The sequence below is a fragment of the Cynoglossus semilaevis genome, chromosome 18, assembly GCF_000523025.1.
Source record: "Cynoglossus semilaevis isolate Cse_v1.0 chromosome 18, Cse_v1.0, whole genome shotgun sequence".
Classification (NCBI taxonomy): Eukaryota; Metazoa; Chordata; class Actinopteri; order Pleuronectiformes; family Cynoglossidae; genus Cynoglossus; species Cynoglossus semilaevis.
In genome coordinates, this window is record NC_024324.1 from 5,339,528 (window position 1) to 5,360,759 (window position 21,232).

General features: G+C 39.7%; 1 protein-coding gene and 1 long non-coding RNA gene across 2 annotated transcripts in view; one reads left to right on the plus strand and one right to left on the minus strand.

The window, feature by feature from the left end:
- Window positions 1–79: 79 nt before the first annotated feature.
- Window positions 80–1,531, minus strand: bet1 (Bet1 golgi vesicular membrane trafficking protein). The gene is made up of 4 exons (XM_008331324.3): window positions 1,365–1,531; window positions 1,087–1,193; window positions 914–970; window positions 80–768 (listed from the first exon to the last, which is right to left on the minus strand). The coding sequence occupies exons 1-4, from the start codon at window positions 1,381–1,383 to the stop codon at window positions 613–615; spliced, it is 339 nt and encodes a 112-aa protein (XP_008329546.1). The 5' UTR covers window positions 1,384–1,531; the 3' UTR covers window positions 80–612.
- A 61-nt stretch (window positions 1,532–1,592) lies between these two features.
- Window positions 1,593–21,232, plus strand: part of LOC112488522 (uncharacterized) — a 24,604-nt gene continuing 4,964 nt past the window's right edge. The window contains exons 1-2 of the long non-coding RNA XR_003052662.1: window positions 1,593–1,723; window positions 3,004–3,189. This is a non-coding gene — a long non-coding RNA (uncharacterized LOC112488522). The remainder of the gene's footprint in view (window positions 1,724–3,003; window positions 3,190–21,232) is intronic.

Genomic DNA, 21,232 nt, shown 5'->3' on the forward strand with positions numbered 1-21,232 from the left:
TGACTGAGCTTCTGTTGTTTTTTAAAGGTCCAGTGTGTAAGGTTCAGGAGTTTATAAAATGACATGCTTTTTTAGTGTATCTAAACTGGGTGATGTGACAAAACTCTCTTTAAACTGACAGAAAAAACAACTCTAATCAACTCGGTCATTATGAAGTCAAATAAATAAAAAATATCAACCCAGTCAAAATACTGATCCTCTTCTTGGTACATATGAACCAGAATAATTCTTATAAAATTGTAATAAAAACTAAAGAAAAAGTTTGATGACATCTGGTTTGTAACCACATCTGTCAGATAATGTTGGTGTTTGAGTTCCTTGTTGGGATTGTTGTGTGACAATTTTTATTTTGACACGTTCTGGTCAATGTCTTACGTCCAGATTGTGATGTAAATACTTTGTGTCACAGTGACATAAACAATACAGGATACAGACATCACTACCTGTATTTTGTTATTCAACTGCACCTAAACCTTTCTTTATATATGTATATATACACAATTATAATTATCTGTGTTCCTTCTAGTCCTCATGTTGGCCTTGTTTCGGGATGCAACATTTTGACACAGACACTGGAAGTAAACATCCAGCAGGTCCTAGATGCTCCTGCCATCATCTCAGTTTCATGAACCAGTACAGAATGAAAAAGACAAAAAAGCTGAAGAGCAGCATGTAGCACAGCAGTTTGGTGGAACTGCCTCTGGAAAGACGCTTCACTCTGCCAATGGTTGCACCGAGCAGGCCACCGGTGGAGTCAAAGTCTGAGTCCTGGGGTGAGTGAAAGACAAGAGAATTTACTAACATTTATTTTAAATTTCTTTTAAACAGATGCATTTGTTATTTTCCTAGCAAATTACGCAGAGTTTATGTAATTATTTAAGCTTTGTGTCAATATCGATGAAGAGAGACTCACCATATCCCCCAGCATTTTGTTTTGGTATTTGACTTCCGTCCCAATGTCAATAGTCAGCTGTAAATATTAGGAACAACCACGTTACCGTCACTTAAGCCGAAACAGAAACCCCTGATGAACGACATCAGGGAGTTTACTTTTAACAGCGCTGTATTTCGTTAAAAGTTACTCACGCTTTTTAAAGCATTGACTTTGGCTCTCAGTCCCTCCTGCAGATGTTCATTTTCTTCTTCATACACACTGTAACCACTGGCTACATAACCTCCAGAACCTCCTTCGCCTGTAAAGACACACAGCAACAACCGTGCTACCGTCAATTTCACACTTTATTCGGGTTTAAATACGCTACATAAAGAAATAGAAACAGAACTGTTCAGCAGCTGCTAACGTTAGCAAAACAGCGGTGAAGATAAATGTTGTCTTAAACTGAGCATTAATATTCGTTTCTTACCCAGACCGGCGCGCCTCATCTTCAACCGATAAGACCAACTCGTATTTGCTGTGTGAAAAAGGTGTCTAAAACTAATTTATACAAAAAGAACGACGAATATTAGCTGTCAGTCTGGGTGAGTTTCACAACGGTCGGAAGCTACACATCAGCAAACGCCACGATAGCATACGGTGGCTGAAGAGGACCAATCTTCAAATATGTGATTACAAAAAGACATCACGTGTGTTTCCTCGTTGTGCCCTAAACATTCCCCGAAATGCGCTTTCCAGATATACTCTTCTTTTAGCACAATTTCCACTAATTTTCTGGCTATTTTTGTCACTTGAAGACAATTGTGCTGGGTTTTGTTCAACGTGAAGGTAACATTTATCTTTTACTCGGCAATTTCCCAATCTATTTTTAGCTAAACATATTATTTAAAAAAATGAGTATTTACTTCTCTTGAGTTATTCAACTTTGACAATATTATGTTTAAAAACTTAAAATTCATCATTTAAAGTATTTATCATTAGTTAGTTTGTATACTACTGTGGTGGACAAAGTTGTAATGATGTTCCTTTGTTTACTTTTATCATTTCAAAACTGTTTAAAATTTCCAAAATCCTGAAGGTACCATCAGACAGTGATTAACATTCACCCTATGCATATACATCATCTTTCACCCAGCCTTGCACCAACATCACAGGTGACAGCCAATATGATTTGAGAGATTAAAACGACTCCATGACATTAATTTATTCCAATCCAATACCTTATAAATAAATACAACCTTAAGCTTCCAGCCACCACAATGCATTTCAATGGCCATCAACGCTAATCTTTTCATCTGCCCATGTTTCGCAAAGACTTTGTTTTGTGCCTGACCTTGACACAGGTGTCAAAGAGACACCAAGGTGTTGATTGATCTGTGTGTGCACATCACAGCTGTCTTTGTGGCTCCAGGAGGATTATATTTATAAAATGGATCAGTCATGCAGAAAATTATGTTTTCTTCAACTGTAGGTCTTTAGGTTTGCTTTAAAATAAATAGTGTTAAAATGGCATTTAAAAAATATATGTATTATTTTAGTTAAAAACAACATGGACAAAATGTGGAGGAAGAGTAAAATGATAAAGAAACCACATTTGATAAAAAATGCAAAAATGTTCATACGTATATATTTTTAAGGGGAAAAACAATTCATGCACTGGTTATTCTTCACATAGATAAAATAATCATCCAGTTTCTAATGGCCCAGGATGATAAAGTCTGCGTGCCAATTAGCAAAGGTACACAACAATTAAGCAGAAAATGAGAACTGCCCACCAACCTCGTACTGCATCTCCCACTGTACTCCACAGATCCTTAACAATATCTGGCTGCCCATGATTTGCATAATTTCTCCAGAGAATGGAGTGATGAATGAGTCAGATGACGGAGGGAGAGAAGTGTGGAGGAGAAACATGCCAGAGGAAAGATGAAAAGGATATGATTGTGTTTCCAACAATTAGACTCTGGAGACTGATTTTTTAAATTCCTACATTTAACACAAATTTGCACTGCAGCTGAGAGATCTCTGCTTGCGTGTGTGTGTGTTTGTGTCTGAATATAATGTGTATATAAAGTTTTCAAGATAATAACCATGACTTTCAAATGCAGGCCACTGCTTGTGTGGATTGAAGGACTGCACTGAAGCTAACTGAGGTACAGTACGTACTGCTGGCTGAAGGCAAGTGGCTGAAAACATAAAAGACGTGATTTCATCAACGCTGGATTTGAACACTGGGCCCAAGACAGTCGACCAAACTGCAGCTCTGATCTACTTCTACTCATAACGTCTCACTGGTGAGTCCTGAAGTATTTTCTATTAACTATTATTGTGAATGATGAATAGTATGACCCTAATTGAGTGGTTCTCAAACCCTGGTATGCATACCACTGTTGGTCCAAGGTTTTTACATAAATGTACATAATGAGGGGCTTTAAACTCTGATGTTCTGTCCGTGAACTGGAACTGTCAGAATTCAGGAGGGGAATCTAAAGCAACTTTGGGGAGGTCAGTGTTTAAGAAAGTGTTGGACCCTGAACCAAGTGCACTGACTGAAGTCTTCACAAAAAACACATTAAATGGCATTTTAAAAGTCAATTATAAAAAAAATACTTGTGGAAAAGTTCAGTTTGCTTCAGTCCTGATTGTTTTACATGAACTTGAATGATTTTTAGTGCAACTGTTGTTGATATTGTTGTTGTTCCTTCCTGTCAGAATGGTACTCTTACAATATTTAGAACTCTGTCATACTGAAACACAGTGACTGGATTTAATGGTATTTGTTTGCCAGTAGTTTTATGTAATGGGCAATATTTATTTAATATGTGAAAGTTGAACAATATAGTTTAATGAAGGGGGAGAAAAGGGAAGGAAAGAGACGGGGGAGTGGGGGTCACTGTGGGAGAAATCAGGGGAAGACTGAGGTTGTAGTTGACTTTTCTCAAACTCATCTACTCGCATTGTAGCTTTATAGCTTTTCCATTTTATCGAATTCCTTCAGGGAATTCCTGTCAGTCTTAATGAACAATACTATTACTCACAGTAAAATAAGTTGTCACCCCATTGTACCCACGTTATTATTCACTCGCCTCATCTTTGTGTCGGTCTGTGGGTGGGGGTGTCAGCGTCGGCAGCCCCACTTGAATCCTATTAAAATTCAGCTACACCCACCATTAAAAAACACCAAGATATGAGCTCCATCCTCCACTTTCCTCCGCTCACGCTGAGGTTTGATTCATGCACGGACACCAGCACTAGTTTCCTTGACAACTTCCCTTAGAGATGCAACACTATTTACAATTGGATTGAAATATTGATTCACCCATTAACCCCCACTGGGAGCTGGACTTGAGTGGCTTTGTTTCCCAGTCTGATTATGATGTACACAAGACGGTTTAGTCTTTGGCTACAGAAGACATTCTAATCGATAAATGTCACTCAAAAGTGCTTCTGTCTGCAAATTACATTACTGTTTTCTTATCAGACCCTTGAACAGAAGGTAAGCCGACTCCCGAGCCTTGATTTTTATCCCCTTCGATCTCTCTCTCTCTCTGGCAAACTGATCTTATATCCTGGCCTTTCTTCTTTATCTACACTTGATGCACAGCAAATATGTTATCAGCGTTCAGACTGAAAAGTGGCTGGGAGAATGAGCAAAGAGACGTGAGCAGTGTGTTTAGTGCATGGGGTGTTTTCTTAAACTGTCTTAAACTTGACTTTTGGAGTATTTCTGCACCAAAAGCAGGGCGATGTGTGTTTTTTGCTGAATACATTCTTGTTTTGTTGCAGCCATCTTTCTTTTATGCCGTCTCCTCTCTGCTCACTTAAAAAGATGATGTAACTGTGAGTGTCTGTGAATCTGCACTTGCTGGTAATTATCATATATTATGGAAATGATGCTCAGACCTTTTCTGACTTTGCGTCACTGAGTCTGAAGATGATTGGCTCAGGGCTGGAAAGAAACTTAATGTGATTACTTTAAATGGATAAAGTGAAAAACAACTCCGTTGATTGGCTGTGCTCTACCATTATTACATTTATGGATAAAGAACAGGCTAACGTGGGTGCATGTTCACAACAGTGGAAGCAGGGCACCAATGATGTGAAGTACAGGAGCTGTGTTGATCATATCTGAACAGATTTGAACTTCAGGCTGTTTGCATCAGCACATTAGAAAACACTCTAACACCAACAGACAGAACTAAAGGAAAAAAAGGCAGAATTGATTTTGTTGGTGCAGTAGTTTGTAGATACAAAGAGATCATTCAATTTTCTCTGTCTAATTTAGCAACAACATACACTGTGTATGGAACGTCAAGGTAGGAAGCGGTTTGTGCACTTGCCTTACATAAATAGAAACACTATCCAAGTGGGTAAGTGTTTTTCAAGGTACTCCAGTTTCCTTCCACAGTTTAAAGACATGTTTGTTGGCTTACTTTGTTTCTTAAATACTTTCTTTAGGAATATATTTATATGGTAAGTAGAAATAATTCCTAGAAATTCTTCCTACATTGGATTTGGTCAGTCTGCTAGCTCATGTTTGATGTCAATGACCAATTCTGGCTTCACAGCTACAGTGTGGGCCACATCAATATAAGGGACTGGTCAGGAGGTCGGCTTTGTCTGCTAGATCACACACACCCACACCAAAGAAACAAACATCTTAGTCGCACTAATCCCTCTGTCTGACACTGATTACCAACGCCACAAAAAAAAAGGTTAAAACACATCCTCTTAGTTGAGTCGTTTGGAGGAAAAACAAATGCACTTGTTTTGCAGCCCTTCAGTAAAAAAACAGGAGTGGAGAAAAGCAGTGATGTCATCTCCTGGCACAGAAATGCATTCACATTACAGCAGTTTGGAGTAATTCGTTTTTGCTATATATATATTCGTAAACTTCCAGCAGAACTTCCAGTTTGCTATCGCACAATTTAGCAGAGTAAGTCACAGTCTCATAGCGTGTTATTTCCTGCAGGTAATTCACATTTTTTTATTCTTTTAATTGGAATATCACAAGAACAGCTGAAGCAACTGAAGACATGGACAGCAACCCTGAAGGCTCCATATTACCTGTCAGGAAAATAATATATGTTTTTTGACGCCAAAGAGAAATCCTGACAAAGCTTGCGCTGTTGTGAATTGCATTGGAAAGGCTTACCAATACGCCGATAAACAAAATTACAATTTTACGCACTACTGTCTCTGGTGACACCAAAGCTTATGTCGCCTGGACTTTTCTTCCCTGCGATGCGTTCGCACACCAGGCGCTTTTGTCCTGCTGTAATTGAGTAACACCAGGTCTCGGTTCCAGCACCCATTTATATCCCCGCTCCCTTACATGACAGGCTTTGACAAGTAATTCATAGTTTGCCAAGTACTGCTATGAATTGCTTTTAGGTAATCCACCCCAGGGATTTGGCACAATGGCCAACTGGATGTGTTGTTGTACCAGTAGAATATAGAATCTGACTTCAAATGGTTTGTAGTTGTTTTTGTCCTTGACTGAGAAGTTGTAGTAAACACACTCTTCGTCCAGTCAATTCTCATTTGACTACCCCGCGCTAGCAGATGTTCCCGGCACTGGAGAGAGCATATGGAGAACATAATGAGGACTGATTACAAATATCACACATGGAAACCATAGCGATCTGTTGACGGTGGTTAAGTTTGCTGTTGGAATGGGCCGAATTGCAGCTGGATTATTGCAGTGGATCAGGAGTGTAAAAGCTGTTGTCAAACACAGCTAGATTTGATAATGTGTTTTATCCGGGGACTGAAAAACATTTAGGCACAGATTAAACATGCTGCATGGATGGATCGCCATGACTACAAAGAGATAGAAAGGTTACAGACGGCTCATTTTGCGCGTGAAACTGCCGTTATTCGGTGTGTAGATACGTGAGTGCACTATGGAAGAGCACAGTGTCTGAGGACTACTGTGTGAAGGCAGTAGTCTTTGAGTTTCTATGTGAGTTATTTGTTTCAAAAACGGATGCAGTTTTCTATCCCTTTACAGTGCTTGGTATTTAGGGGAGGATAAAAAGGAAAAATACTACTATAATGAGGAAACACAGAACTAGCAGTAAACTCCAGGGTAGTTTCATGGTTTCATAACTTCCTGACCTACTTTCTACCTCAGAAAGTACAATCTGATCTCATTTGATTAACTGGAGAGAGATTACGCCAGACTGTGAATTTAGTTAGCGCTAACTTAGGAGATCAACATCACTGTGACTCTACTATCAGACTGAAGGTGATGGCACATTATGACCCAGTCCTACACATATCATTATATCAGTCTAATGAACTTACTTGCTGGTCACATCAGTCTTCTCTCTGCAGTGTGTGAAAGAATAGAGATGGAGCGACAGTGCCACCTAGTTTAAAGCCTGACACCAGCATCCTGGTTTGTCTGAGAGGGATCACTTACTTCCTGTCTCCCCCAATAACTCATCAGATTAATCTAATGAATATTCTTTAGTGTCAGCGCAGAGACAGCGGCGACACGAACTCATTGTTGTCAGGAAGCCGTTTGAAAAGACTCTCCTGGTTTCACCCCTGCTGCTAAAACACTTGGATTTAATTTTGCTCTGGGTGGAATGCCGTTTTTGATGGAAGCTCCCAGAAAGTATTCCCTGAAGGTGTTATTTAAAAAGTGCTCAGCTTCTCCTGAGTGTTTCTACACTGCAGGGTTGGAGGACTGAGTGTCAGGAGGAACTCAGGGACTGCCGTGTGAGCCTATGATGTTCAGAGAGGAGGAAGTGAATGAATGAGAGGTCACCTGCTTTTATTATCACCACCGCCATTAAATGAAGTAGTCATAATAGTCCAAAGGTTCTATGAAAAATAATTTAAAAAATTCTTTATAAATTAATATTTATCTCAATTATGTTTGTGTCCCTGAGATGTGTGTATATATATATATATATATATATATTTATTTGTGTGTGTGTGTGTGTGTAGCTATATATTTATATAAATATATACATATATTTTCTATATATGTACATGCTTGTGTTACACACTTATGAATGTACTGTGTGTGCCTGTATATGGCTGCGGTTTTAGCCTCCTGGGTTCTAACATTCTTGTCAGTGTTCTTAAAAATTATTAAACTTCAAAGTCATTTTCAAAGTTTTGCTTCATGGAGTTTAACTAAATTCTGCTGAGCTCCTTCCAGAATGTCTAAATTGCTGCCCCAGTGTCCTGTGATCAGTGGGCGGCGTGTCTCCTGCCTGTGTGTGCGCACTGAATGATAATGTCTATAATTACCTGCCTTTATCCCCATTCTGCTAAATAGAGATTTAAATAAATCCTTTGAAATGATTAACCTCCTGCTCTGTAATGAATACCTGCACATTTGTAACGTCGTCTATTATCACTGCCTGTACTTCGGCAGCTCTATCAAAGAAATGTGCTGCTATTCAGTGATATAACATTCATGGATTATGTCGTTAATTCTTCATTTTACCTTATTTTATGTTGTGGTTGTTTTCATTTTTAAAGTTCCCAAATCACTGAATAGACATAGAAGTATTAAATCTATTACATACCCTTGAACAGTTTGGGAACATAGATTTTAGTGCAAGAGTTTCCTCCTCTGTCAGGAGCACTTTTTTGTCAATTTGTATGCACTTCACACAGACAGAGTTTGACCTTTTGGCTTTTTTTTCCCGGTAACTTCACAAAAAGACCTTGGCAAAGGAAAAGACATTTAAGAGGTAGAGAACAGGGATAAGGAAATCACTTAGTATCAAATTGCACCGCGTCACCAAAGATGGAGAGGTTAATATTGGGCTTAACATCAGTATTCCTGATCACGGAAGTATAGCGCAGCCTTCGCGGCTGCTTCAGATCCATTTGTCTCTTTCAGCTGTGGCTGCAGACAGAGCAGACTCACTGACTCACAGCAGACCTATGGGAACCTTTCTTTTGTCCAAACACTTTCATTCCTTCAAACACAACTTTTTAATTCAGTCTGTCCTTTAACACAGCTGAGATGTGCTCTGACGTCAGCGCAGCTCAGATGTGCCCATCACTATACCTCTGTGCCAATCTGCAGGCTGGGCGACAAAGGCACAGCCCAGAGGAGCTTTACATGTTTTAAATATGGAAGGAACTGATGGTTACGTTGAGGTGACTGTCTGGTCAACGATGACTCACGCGGTGGGTGGTCCTGACATCTGGTGCCATGCAACGATGACTCACGCAGTGGGTGGTCCTGACATCTGGTGCCATGGAGTGGAATGGTCTGACAGGGTGCTGTATGTAATCTGTCCTTGTCTATGGGATTGAGGCAGTCTTGGAATTGTCCTTCAGATGTGCTCTAGCCTGTCTTTGTCGTTGTCTAGTCTGGTGCACAACGTAGCGGAGAAAAACAATGAACATGATTGAAACGACAGCAAATGAGATGTGACTGTTTCCTTCTATGGACTGTTTAAAAATAAATGGACTAAATAAGTAGCACAAATTAGACTCTAAACCACCTCAACAGGAGTCCCCAACCACTGGGCCGAGGTCCAGTAATGGGCTGTGTATCATTTGATACTTTGCCACACAGAAAGGTATTTTCTTTTTGAAAAAAAAAGATTCAATCCAATCCTTTATAAAAAATTACATCGTAATAATGATAGAAATTAAATCTTATATAAAATAAGTAAAATTATAAATTATTAATAAATAAATTAATACAAATAATTTAAATATAATTATAATTATGAAAAAACCACGGTGTATATGTACGTATATAAAGATGATGCAGTTTCTTGTGGTTTGTTATGCACCATGCATAAATACACACAATACACAGTCTAAATGCAAACGTTGGAGGATTGTGGGATGGAGGGAGACGAGGATGCCATGCTGACAGATGAAGAATCTGTGTACGTGCAGATTTGTCTGGAAGTGCTATGTGTTATCGCATTGTTTTCCAGGGACAATCAGAGAAACGACACGTATAGGAATTACCATCTCAATGCTATTTGTTCTCTGGAATTTCTTTTTGCATTTTCTCTACAACATGGCTTGATATGGCTTGTCCCTGAACGTGATAATGGATGTGCATCCTGATTCCTGTTGTGCATTTTTTTCCATAGCTGCGAAGGTAATTTACCAGCTCCTTATCTTCTCTTGGCAGGTTTCATTCAGGTCAGCGTCCAATGTCCAACCACGTTGTGATTGTTCTCGGTTGGTTGCTGTAACCACGCTGGCTGCAGCAATAGTAAATTCATGAAAGGTCCGAATTTATGCAGCAGGCAGCAGCTGCCTGCTGACAACACATTGTACAGCCCCTCAGCTGATCCAGACACTGCTTTTTCTCAGTGAAATGAATACATTTTACATGTGAACAGCCAAGCGTTAAAATTCAGGCGAGTACAGAATGGGCAACAAAAGGAAACCATTTGTGATGACATCCCATAAAATGATTAAAAATTACATCCCTTGAATTATAATGGAGTCGCCCTCATGTGGCTAAGTTCTGCTCATTGATTTTGGTCCATTTTTAAACCGTTGTTTCCAGAGTTATGGAAATGCACACTTTAATATTGTTAATTATCTGGTGAAGGTTAATCTGAATAAGATGGAACCTATTGTAATACAAACTTTATATCCAGTAATACTGTCCATCAACTTATTTATGCTGTGATACACAGTCGACACACGTTTTATTTATTATATATTCCTGTGATCTTTTTTAAGCAATAATTTTAACATGGTTTCAGGAGATAAAATATTCTAACTTCATTCCAACTTCAATTACATTTACTGATAGAAGCACAAAAGCAGTGATGTAATCGTGTCTCAGCGTGGAGCAGCAGCACCTTTGTCCAGTGACCTTAAAGCTAGAGCTCTATAATACGATTTAATATTATTAAATAGCTTTTAGGTGTGTTTTGATGAAAACATAAGAGCAGCATGATTTATTTTTACTTAAATTATTGTTCTTTTTGAGGAAGATCCTTGCACATGGCGGTCGTGCCGGTAGTCATGACATCCACGGAATATCTTTCGCATTGAAGAAAAACATTCTAATTCAAGTTTGCAGTAATACAACAGTAGACCAGTATACCAAATGTAAACAAACAGAAGCTAATATATGTATATATAACATTTAAACTATAATATGTATATATGTAATCATAATATTAATGAAACGATAATGATATTAATGCTCACGGACATTGTAAGGGTCATGGACCCTTGGTTGACCTCTGGTATAGAAGAGGATTTGGGGCTTAGTGTGAAGAGACACTGATCAGCTACAAATGTAAAATTAATTGATTATATTTTGTTTCTTAATTTGTCAGACGACCAAAAACCGACACTGACTCTCTTCATACCTATGGCTTCAGTCCTAACACTGGTGTTAAAGCGTCAGCATGTCTACTGATTACTGCAACATACTTAAGTATTTGTTTTCAGACCACATACAGAACACCACGTCTTCATGTTGATCTCTGAGCCCAGAAAGTTCCATGAGCCAATCAAGTGTTCACACACTTCTATGTATTTATAGTGACGAGGGGGGAGGAGTAAGAAGTCGGCCCCCTGATGGTCTGGACCCAATGACTCTTGATTACGCTGTCCACACGGTGTGACACTGTGGGACGCACAACTGCTGAAAGTATGTGTCTCTCCAGACGGAAAAAATACAGTAGTATAAGAACGTCTCATGTCTTCAGTCCACACTTTTTAGAAATGTGGGACAAAACCACTGGGAAAACAAGAAATAGAGTAAGAAGTCACCAAACAGGTTAAATCTGTGAGGTTGATTTACTGTAAAAGGAAGACACGACACACTTTATTTTAGCTAGACACAAACCGAACGTCGTGCTAGTTTATTATCAGGTTTTACTAATTATGATTAGCTGCTGGTGTCATGCTATTTAAACTGAAATCCTGTCCATAAGTCATGCTGCCTTTATTTCCAAGTCATGCTGCTGTTATTCTGTATCTATTAGTACTGATATTCCAGTGCTGTCACGCCACATTCATCTCCCCCTAATGGCACAGATGAACAGATGCTGTACATTTATTCACTGAGCTGCTGTTGTTTTATTTTTATTATTATTTTTTCAGTTAAATTGCATTTTTTGTGTTTCTTCGGACACTTTCAAAGTTCCATCAGCAGTTTTTTTGCGATGCAAAGGAATCTTCCCCCCAACAAGAGTAGATTTACTTCCATAACAACTTTCAGGGCTTCACTTATATAACAAAATATACCAGAGACATATAAATAACAATGTTGCTTTGGCAACTGATCTAAATGAACATCTTTCTACGTAGTGTTTCTCAAACAGCACACACACACCTCAACACTGAGCGTGTTTGTGTGCTGAGATGTACTTTTGCATATTTTACCTATTTGCCTGTGAAGTGTACGTGATGTTTTTGGAGTTTGGTGATGTGAGTGACGAGCCTCACTCCCATCAACCTTCAGACACACAACCAGTTAATGAGTGCAAATTTTAAAGAGTCACCTTAATGACTCATTTCTAGACCTTTATCTCAGGTGGGAAAAGTAGAGAAATTGTATGCAAATGTATTCCACACTGCTGCCTCTGCTGCTTGTTAATTGGGCGAAGCAGCTACAGTACAAAGGCACTCCTAACACTGTACCTCAAGTCAAATCTGTAGAGGAAGAGAAAAGTTTCATCAACAGTCGTACATTGTCAATCACCGCCATTTGTGTTGTTGCCAAATCGATGTTTGGCAAATGAACACACAATCGGTCCGAGTGTTTTCCAACAGACGACTGGAGCTGGTGTGAGGAGGATTGTTGAATTCAAAGTGGCGTCAATTTAAAAGAAAAAAAACCCCATTTATTTCTTTCGCTGACAAATTGACCAGAGAGACAATAAAGAAAGTCACATGGTCTGGCAAATGCCCCGCTAATCGTATGCATGATTATCTATGTGTCCTAGCGGTCCATCTGTCTCCCGTCCACCAATCTGTCCTTTCACTGTTCCCTCAGGCTCGTCTTGGAAGTTCTGACACTATTAGAATCTAATCTTTATGTATGGCTGCTGTCAGGAGCAACAGAACCATATTAACAAGTCTAATGTATGCAGATCAAGCATTCAAGCCTTCACTCAGCCTCACAGTGACTCTTTGACTGAATGGCACCTTTGGTAAATTCAAGGCGAACAGGGACAGCGCCAGCAAACACAACAGAAACGTGTCACCTGAAAAATACACCGGGGACAAAAAGGAATTGATTTCACACATGTCCTGGTGGTTTCAAAGGACATCAGCTCCTGGATGTATCTGTATCAACAAACTAACGTGACTTTGTCCCTCATCTTGGCAGGGATACTGGGCTTTAAAGTAGGCAGTCAGATAAAAAAAATCAGAAGGCTGTCAGATAACACTGGTTCAGAATATTGGATGTAATAAAGAAAGCTTCCAGATAGGATTCAAAAAAACCCATTGAATCTCGAGTCTTTTGTGAAGATGTCATTAAAGAAGTGTCGATCAACGCCACGCTGCGTTATAATCTAAAGGAGGAGTGACAGAATGAAGAGGGCAGAGAGCAGACAGAGCGCCATCGTGGGGGAGCTTCATTCATTACACTCACACATGTGCCAACAGTCGTCATGGGTTTATTTGGGGAACATCAATCATTCAGTCATTTTTATATAATTAACAAAACATTCTTATTATTATTCTGATGCAGATGATGCTTAATTAAAGGCTGAAATATTTTTAGGCTGTAATTAAATTCTGCAGGAATTGATTCTTTAATCCTTCTGCTGAAGGAGCTTCTGTTCTGTTGGTTCATACAGCTTCAAACCAAAACAGAAAATCACTTCTCGCTGCTATAAAACATTTGAAAAGTCAAATCACAACAGTCATTTATTCTGGGAGTTTGCAGAGAAATATTTTAATACTGTTGGTTTTGTGTGTGTGTATGTGTGTGTGTGTGTGCAGACTGCAAAAGGGCTGTAAAGTTAGGAAGAGAACTGCTGCTGTGCTGTAGGCACCTTGTACCACAAAGTAAAAAGTACTGATGGAGGAAGGGGCTGCAGCGGCAGCAGGACGAGCTGGGTCCTGAATGTTACTGTGGTGGAATGGATGTTGACGGGGGGGGGGGGGGGGGGGCATCATGTTTGTGTAAAGGGCTGCAGTCATTTCAGTTAAAAGCACAAAGAGGAGGTGAATGGGCCGCTGCTAATCCAATGTTCTTTTTTGCTGGTGTTTTGTTGCTCTTATTGTTCTACTTTGAAGAAAACAACTGTAACTTTAGTTTTAGGAAGAGATTGCACTGACAGAGAACATTGGCAATCACCAAAGTGGTTAAATAACAGGCTGTTGTCCAATCACTTCCGATTTGAAGCTGGTGCGTCCCATATATAAAGGTCCTACAGCCCTGTGTGTGGGTGAGCGCTCGGTGCTGTGGTGAACATCCACGCTGGCCAATTTCACAGGCTGTCAGCATAAACTACAAGTGACATTTTTCTTTTATCTGAGTTTTAGAAACTTTATTTTTAAACAACACTGGACGAATGCACAATGATCTGTTGACGCGTTCTGCATCCTAAGCACAAACCAGCAGTGTGTGAGACAGGGGCGCCCTCTTGTGGACAAACAGAAAGCACTTTTTACATATAGATTTGCATCTCATGTATATGTATAAATGTATATATATTTTCATATGTATATATAAATATATAAATATGTGTTTATATATCTATGTATATATTTATATATACATATATTTATGTTTTTATCTGCCTTCAACACGAGACACTATATAGACCAAGGAAAAATCCCTTAGCTTCATACAATTTCTAGATGTTTCATTTAAGAAGAACCCAATGACTTCTTTTGTTAGGCAGAATGAATTGATGTGTTTCTTAGTAAATTATTATCAAAGGCAGATACAATCATCATCACAGTTTTAATGTCAGCCCCAAACTATGATCTTTTTTTAAATTTGTGAGAAAAGAGAATCCATTGCAGCATGTTTTCCCCTTTTCGTTAGTTGTACATTTTAACCAGAAGAGGCTGCTGCTCTCCCACTCATGGAGACAAAAACCTGGTCCTAGTCTCTGTCTGGGGTTAACACAGGAGCTCACAGTGTCTGTGGTCGGAAAGTCTTTGTCTCAACATTTTACAAGAGCAGAAAGTAGAGAAAAATCTGTGACCTTTTTGTTACATGAACAGAAGTACAGGTTTTTTAGCCAGTGGAAGTATTTAGTACAGAATATTTCAGATATATATGTCTTTGTATTGGACAGTTCATGTCACAGGATACATGTTTGAAATAGATATAATAGTGTGCAGTAATCTTTATTTTATATGGTTTTCTTACGTTGTTTTTTCCCCATTCCTGACAGTTATTTTGGTGAACAAAAGTGAACTTTTCTTCTCCTCCTCCTCCTCCTCCTCCTCCTTTTTCCTATCAGCTTGGGGTGGTCCTTCAAAAGGGACGGTGGGTGGCGTTTTGAGATTTTACATTCTTGCCAGACGCTGTTTTTTAGTTTCAAAGTAAGAATGGTGCTCTGAAGTATATTTAATGCACTAATGAGCAGGTAGAGCGGCCTGCAGTTTACATCTGTGCAGCTGGAGAGAGAGACAGAGGTGAAGAATCTCCAGACGGAGCTGTGTGGCTCGATAAACAACATGTTTTCCTGTTTTTAAAAGCGTGTGCATTTACAGGCATTTATACATTGAAAACAAACGTCTGCAGCTCTGTTCCCTGTTGGTGAAAATAGATGTTTGGTTCAAGGAGTTCGCTGATAGCTGAGTAATCTGCATACAAAAAATGCAGAGAAGGAATTGTTGTTTTTGTCTGACTCTGTATAATACACTATGTAAAATACAGTCCATACACACAGTATTTCACCTGCAGCTGTGTACAGCAGATATTTCATTGATCAAATGGATATTCCTCTTTGACATAGTTACACAGACTCACTTTTTAAGGTGGAAACAGATTCACTCCAGACTCACTAATGTCTGGAAAAAATTGGAATTTAAGTCAGGAATGTAACTTGACTGCAGTTTAGATCAAAAGGTCGTGAAAAGGATATTGATGTTCTGAATATATTTTTGGCAATATTTGCAAAAATACTTTCTACATTTGAGAGTTTGTCTATCTGCCTTTCTAAATTTGGGTAGAATTGGGGAGGGGGGTTGTCAGGGTCAGCCATCTGTCTACATCCTGCCCCTGAAAGACTCAGTATATTGGTCATCAGGTCAACTGGAGACTCTTCATTGGCTCGAGGTGTTAATTTCAGCGTCTTTTTGTCTCTATATGTGGCTCTGTAATGGACTGACAGGTTAGTCCATGTCTCTGTCCACGGTTCATAATTGGCTGCACCTCATCATGTGACCCATATCAGTGGTAAACCATTTGTCTCATGTCATTTTTTGAGGCATTAACAAAACATTGATCGTTCATAGTGTTCATACTAAGGACACAGGGAGAGTTCAGTCCTGATGTGGACCACAGTGCAGCAGACAAACCGTCCGTGCCCCTTCCACACACCAGTGCGTGGTCACCCAAGCTGCCATTTAGACTGGACACAGCAACAGGAAGCAAATGTACTGCAGTGACCCTCCCTTCATCCCTGCAACAGCCACATCACACAGTCAGAGCCTGAGAGCTCTGCCCAAAGACTAAACTGCCAGAGACAGAAGGTAAAAGAGGGAGAAGAAAAAAACAGAAAAAAGAAAAGAAAAGCAGAGAAAAGGTCCATAAGGCTGAAGAGAACGAAAACGACCATCAGAACATAAAGAAAGAAGGAAGTAAGAACTAAAGACAGGTCTAAAATGAGACTAAAGAAAATTAAAATTATAGTGAGAAAGGTAGAGCGAGAGAATGAGAAATAGACACAAAGAATGATGGTGGAGAGAGACGGTGCTCGAGAGAGAGAGAGAGAGAAAGAGAGAGACAGAGAGCTAGAAGGAGGGGAGAAAGAATAGGAGAGACAACGTGGCAGGAGATTTGGTCGTGTGTGGACCTTGGATGGGATGACAGGGTTCTGGGTTCATCCGAGGATGAATCCTGGTAGAAAGCTCCTGCTAACCATTCATAAGATGGCTGTAACTAAACACTCATTAGTTTTCAAATGCCTCAAACTGCTGTTTACACCTGCAGATAATGGAGCCATTTCATTTTCACTGCTGGCTGTTATACCTCGTGACCTTCGTCCAATCTATAGATTAAACAATACTTTAGCAGTGTTAAAGAAAGTTTCATCAAAGCTCTGACTTCTCCTCTGTCTGTGTTTAACAACTTTATCACAAAGATCAGTCTGAAAAGCCTAAATGGAACTTCCTGTTTACTCGGAGGGAAGTCCCAACTGTCTCCCAGAGTAAGACAGGAACTTTTATAAGGTTACTGAAAACTGAGCATTTGTTTTTTTGTTTTTTAATCTATGCACCCCTGCCATTAGAATGATGTTGTGTTGGTTAGTCTGGTGTTTACTGCTCTATCCTGCAAGCTAGCTAATGATCATTAGCAGGGGAAGTAATGCAATTTATAGCACAATTGTGCGGTTAGTTCTTTTAATGAAAATAGAGGTGTGTTTTTCATTTAATTAAAGCTGAATTGTTTTTGCCGTAGTGCAGTGTTGTTTGCATCAGACATTAGGTAAATTATTTGGAAGTTGGAAGTTGTTGGTCGTATCTGTATTTGGTTTGGACCTTTTTATTGAAGTTGAATTTTGTCTGCATGAGTTGTTTTAAGGTAGTCCAACTGAGTCTTCTACACCATAATCACCACTTCAAATTTTGCCCAACATTAAAGGCAGCAACAAACCTGGTCTGACAAACCTGGTAAACCTCAGGATGATGGCCCAAGTATGGGCCATGTGTCCTTAGAGGTTTTTCTTGTCTTGTTGTACCCATACTGTACATTTAAAAAGGACAAGACAACGTATTGTGATCCAACGTCGTGTTCACAGTAGAGGAGATTTGATATGTGAATATTTTATACATCAGTAATAATATATTTCACAGTTGCTGAGTATTTAACTCCTAGCTACTACAATACCATGCTGTCTTTTACCTGTGATATGCAAAAAATCAAGACAAAAAGAAACCTTTGGCTTTTCTAATTTAAGGGGAGCAGAAAGGTAATTGGTGGGCCTTACTTCTGCTCTGCCCTCCTTCAGTTTCCAAGGGAGAAATGGGGAGAATTCAGTTAACATGCAATCACGAGACACGTGCTGTTTTAAAGACACCCAGGTGTGTGTGTGTGGATGAGTGTGTGTCTCACAGACGGTGAGAAAGACCAAGACAGAGACTGGTCGTACACCAACATGGAGGAGCCTTTAATTTGTATAATTATAGAAATTCTGTCAGAATAAAGTAATGCCTGCCTCCGTCTAAGAACCTCCTCCTCCATTTCTTCTTCTTTAGTCTTCACCTTACATTCATTCATTCTTTGCTTCCGACCACGTTAGCTCGTCTACGCATCAGCTTCCTGTTAAGGAAAACAATTTTCCTGCATATTTATTTGTGCACATTCTATAGATGCAGTTGCTTTTTAGTTGATTAGTGTTTTCGGCGTTTTACTCCCATTAAGCACTGAGATGCTGCTAATGTTCCATCGACAATATTTTATGATGCACGTCTTTGCATTTTATGATAAAAGAAACATTTATATAGTTAAAAAAATCTTTGTATGTTTCTATTATTCTGTGTTTTTGTGTGTCGTTCTTTAACTGGTAAAACTATAAAAATTCAGTGTAGGTTTTTATGCTAAGTCATAGAGAAACCAGTAGAGACCTCGAGGCAGCAAGGAGTGTGCCGAATAGGGAGGAGCAGTGATGGGTGGGAATGTGGCCGGGCGGTGAAAAGGAGGGACGTAACCTCCCCTTATATTGGAGCTGTGTTTATCGCCCTCAGGGTGTCACCTAATGGTTCCACCCATGACAGCACCTGAGCAGAGTGGTCCCACCTCCCCTGGCATCCACCAGGGGAGGAGAGAAAAAAGTGGAGAAGATCCTCCACAAAAAAAAAAAAGGAAAAGTCAACCCTTTGGCTATGGAGATTCCACATGAGCTTCATTCCTTCCTCCTGAGTTGGATCCTGGTTTTGGTGTTACAGACAAGCACTGCAGGCCGAGACAATCCAGCAGTAGGAGCCTTAACACAGAGAAAGAGAGACAACGTGGGTAGGGGAAAAAGGCAAGGGGGAGGGGAGAGGTTTGGACCCTTTTATGTCTGTGGAAAATGAATCATGGGGGCCGGCACAGGGGGAGATCCAGAGGAGAAACACATCTGCTGGAAAGAAGAAAATGGAAGAAAGACTAGGAAGAATAGGACGGAGGAAGAAGTAGATCAAACTTATTAAAGGAATCAAAGGTGTCTCTGAAATGAGACGAAATTCAAGTTTTAGAAAAAATAATCTTCCTTACTGGAGATTAATACCAAATTATCTCATATAGTATCTAGTGTCTCCCACAATAGGCTGGCAGACTGAACCCAGTCCAGGACTACCAGCCCTGATTCACTCTGAGACTTGTCATTACATCTTTTTTCTTTTTTTTTCTGTGTTTAGAAATAGGTTTTAGCCACAAGCTGCAGAGACTGTCTAGTGAGCCCAGCCCAGCCACGTCATCTGTGAGTCTGTCTGAAGTGAAATGATTACACGGCACAGTGCGTTACATTATCAACATATATACCAGTGTATTGACAGTGTAAGTGGGGGTAACTCACAATTAATTTAATGTTGCTCCAGTTTAGTCATTTGTTCTACAGAGGTAGTTTAATTCATAGAACAAGGGCAAAGTCAACATGAACCACTCGAACCTCTGATCAGCATTCTAAAATTGGTCATTTATTCGCAAATTCAAGTTTGAGTTTTTTTTTTAACAAATTTATGCAGTAAAAAAACACATTGGATTATAATGGGAAATGGCTGGGCCTTTTTTTTTCATGCTTGATTGTTGCCACAAAAGGAGTGGTCAACACGAGACGTGGAAGAAAGAAGGAAAAAGAAAAAAGAAGAAGAAGAGAAGAGGGGGAGAATTCCAGACATGTTAGAGGAAGAGCAGATCTGTAGGACAGCAGGCTGCAGGTTTACACATCAGACGCTCAGATTCTCTGGCTTTCACAAGAGTTGGCCGAAAGGGTTAGGGTTGAAAACTAGGGTCCATCTGTGTGTGTGTGTGTGTGTGTGTGTGTGTGTGTGTGTGTGTGTGTGCGTGTGCGTGTGTTGACATTATAAACCCGGGGGAGCAGTCACAGGAAACACCCCTGATTCCTGCTCTGTGTGGTTGTCCTGCCTGACACAGGCTAAGAAAACACAGCAACATGACTCACACACACACGCAGACACACTCACCTACACTCACTGTGTGGAGTTTGATGTGTGTTTTTGAACAATCAGGTGTTGGACTTGAATGGAATCTATCTAACTTTAGCCGGTGTTAAACCTACACATGGTGTTTTTTAGGTTTTGGTTCCTCGGGAGAAAGGGAGTCAGATTCCCAGCAGGTCCCAGCACATCTCTAACAGCCGGACTGAACTACACTGTCACCAATGTCAACCATCAACAGACAGGAAATAGTTTTGTTAGAATAATGTCAATCAGAAATGTTTTAATCATTTAAGTGGAAAACTTCACAAACACTTCTGTTGAAGGATTAACATCACTTTGACCTTATTCATTCAACATCTACTGCAGCACTGATGTATTCAGACATATATTTAGAATCGAAGCCCTGCATTACAGTAGCTCTGCTTTTGTCTTTAGCACTGTCTAGGCTTAGCTTCAAAGGTATTCCTCCTCTCATTGAATTCATTGTTAGCGTTGACATCTAAAAGGACAGAATATGTGATGGGGGTTAGCTTGTTGCTAACAGTTTGATTATGGTTTTGATTTTCATTGTCGTTGTGTCTAAGTTCTTTGTTCTGGCTGAACGTCCGTCACCTTGTTGGTCACATCCAAGCATGGATGACGACACGTGGTAGCCTCCCTTGTCTGAGCTTCAAAAAGATTGATCCTCTGTGGTTGGTCGTCCTACATCTTTGTCTCTCATCCATAACCTTATGATTGAGAAACTAAACTTCTAATTGATCCCAGTGATGCTGTGGGTTGTGTGTTAACTAATGATGATGTTGTTGTTGTTTACGGCAGCAGTGTTGAAAGATAACAAGATCTCAAGAATGACCCTATATTACCACTTTATAGGTCAAACTGATGATCCTAATTTTTTCCATAATATTCTTTATCATGTTCTCCTGCGTTGGAGTTAATTCAACTACTTTTGCACATATTGTGCACATTTCTTGAACTTTAATCTTTGCCTTTGTAGTAAGCTTAGACCTCAAGTCTCCGGAAAATCTCCAGAAAGGTCTGTTTGACCTTTGCCTTCTTAAATCA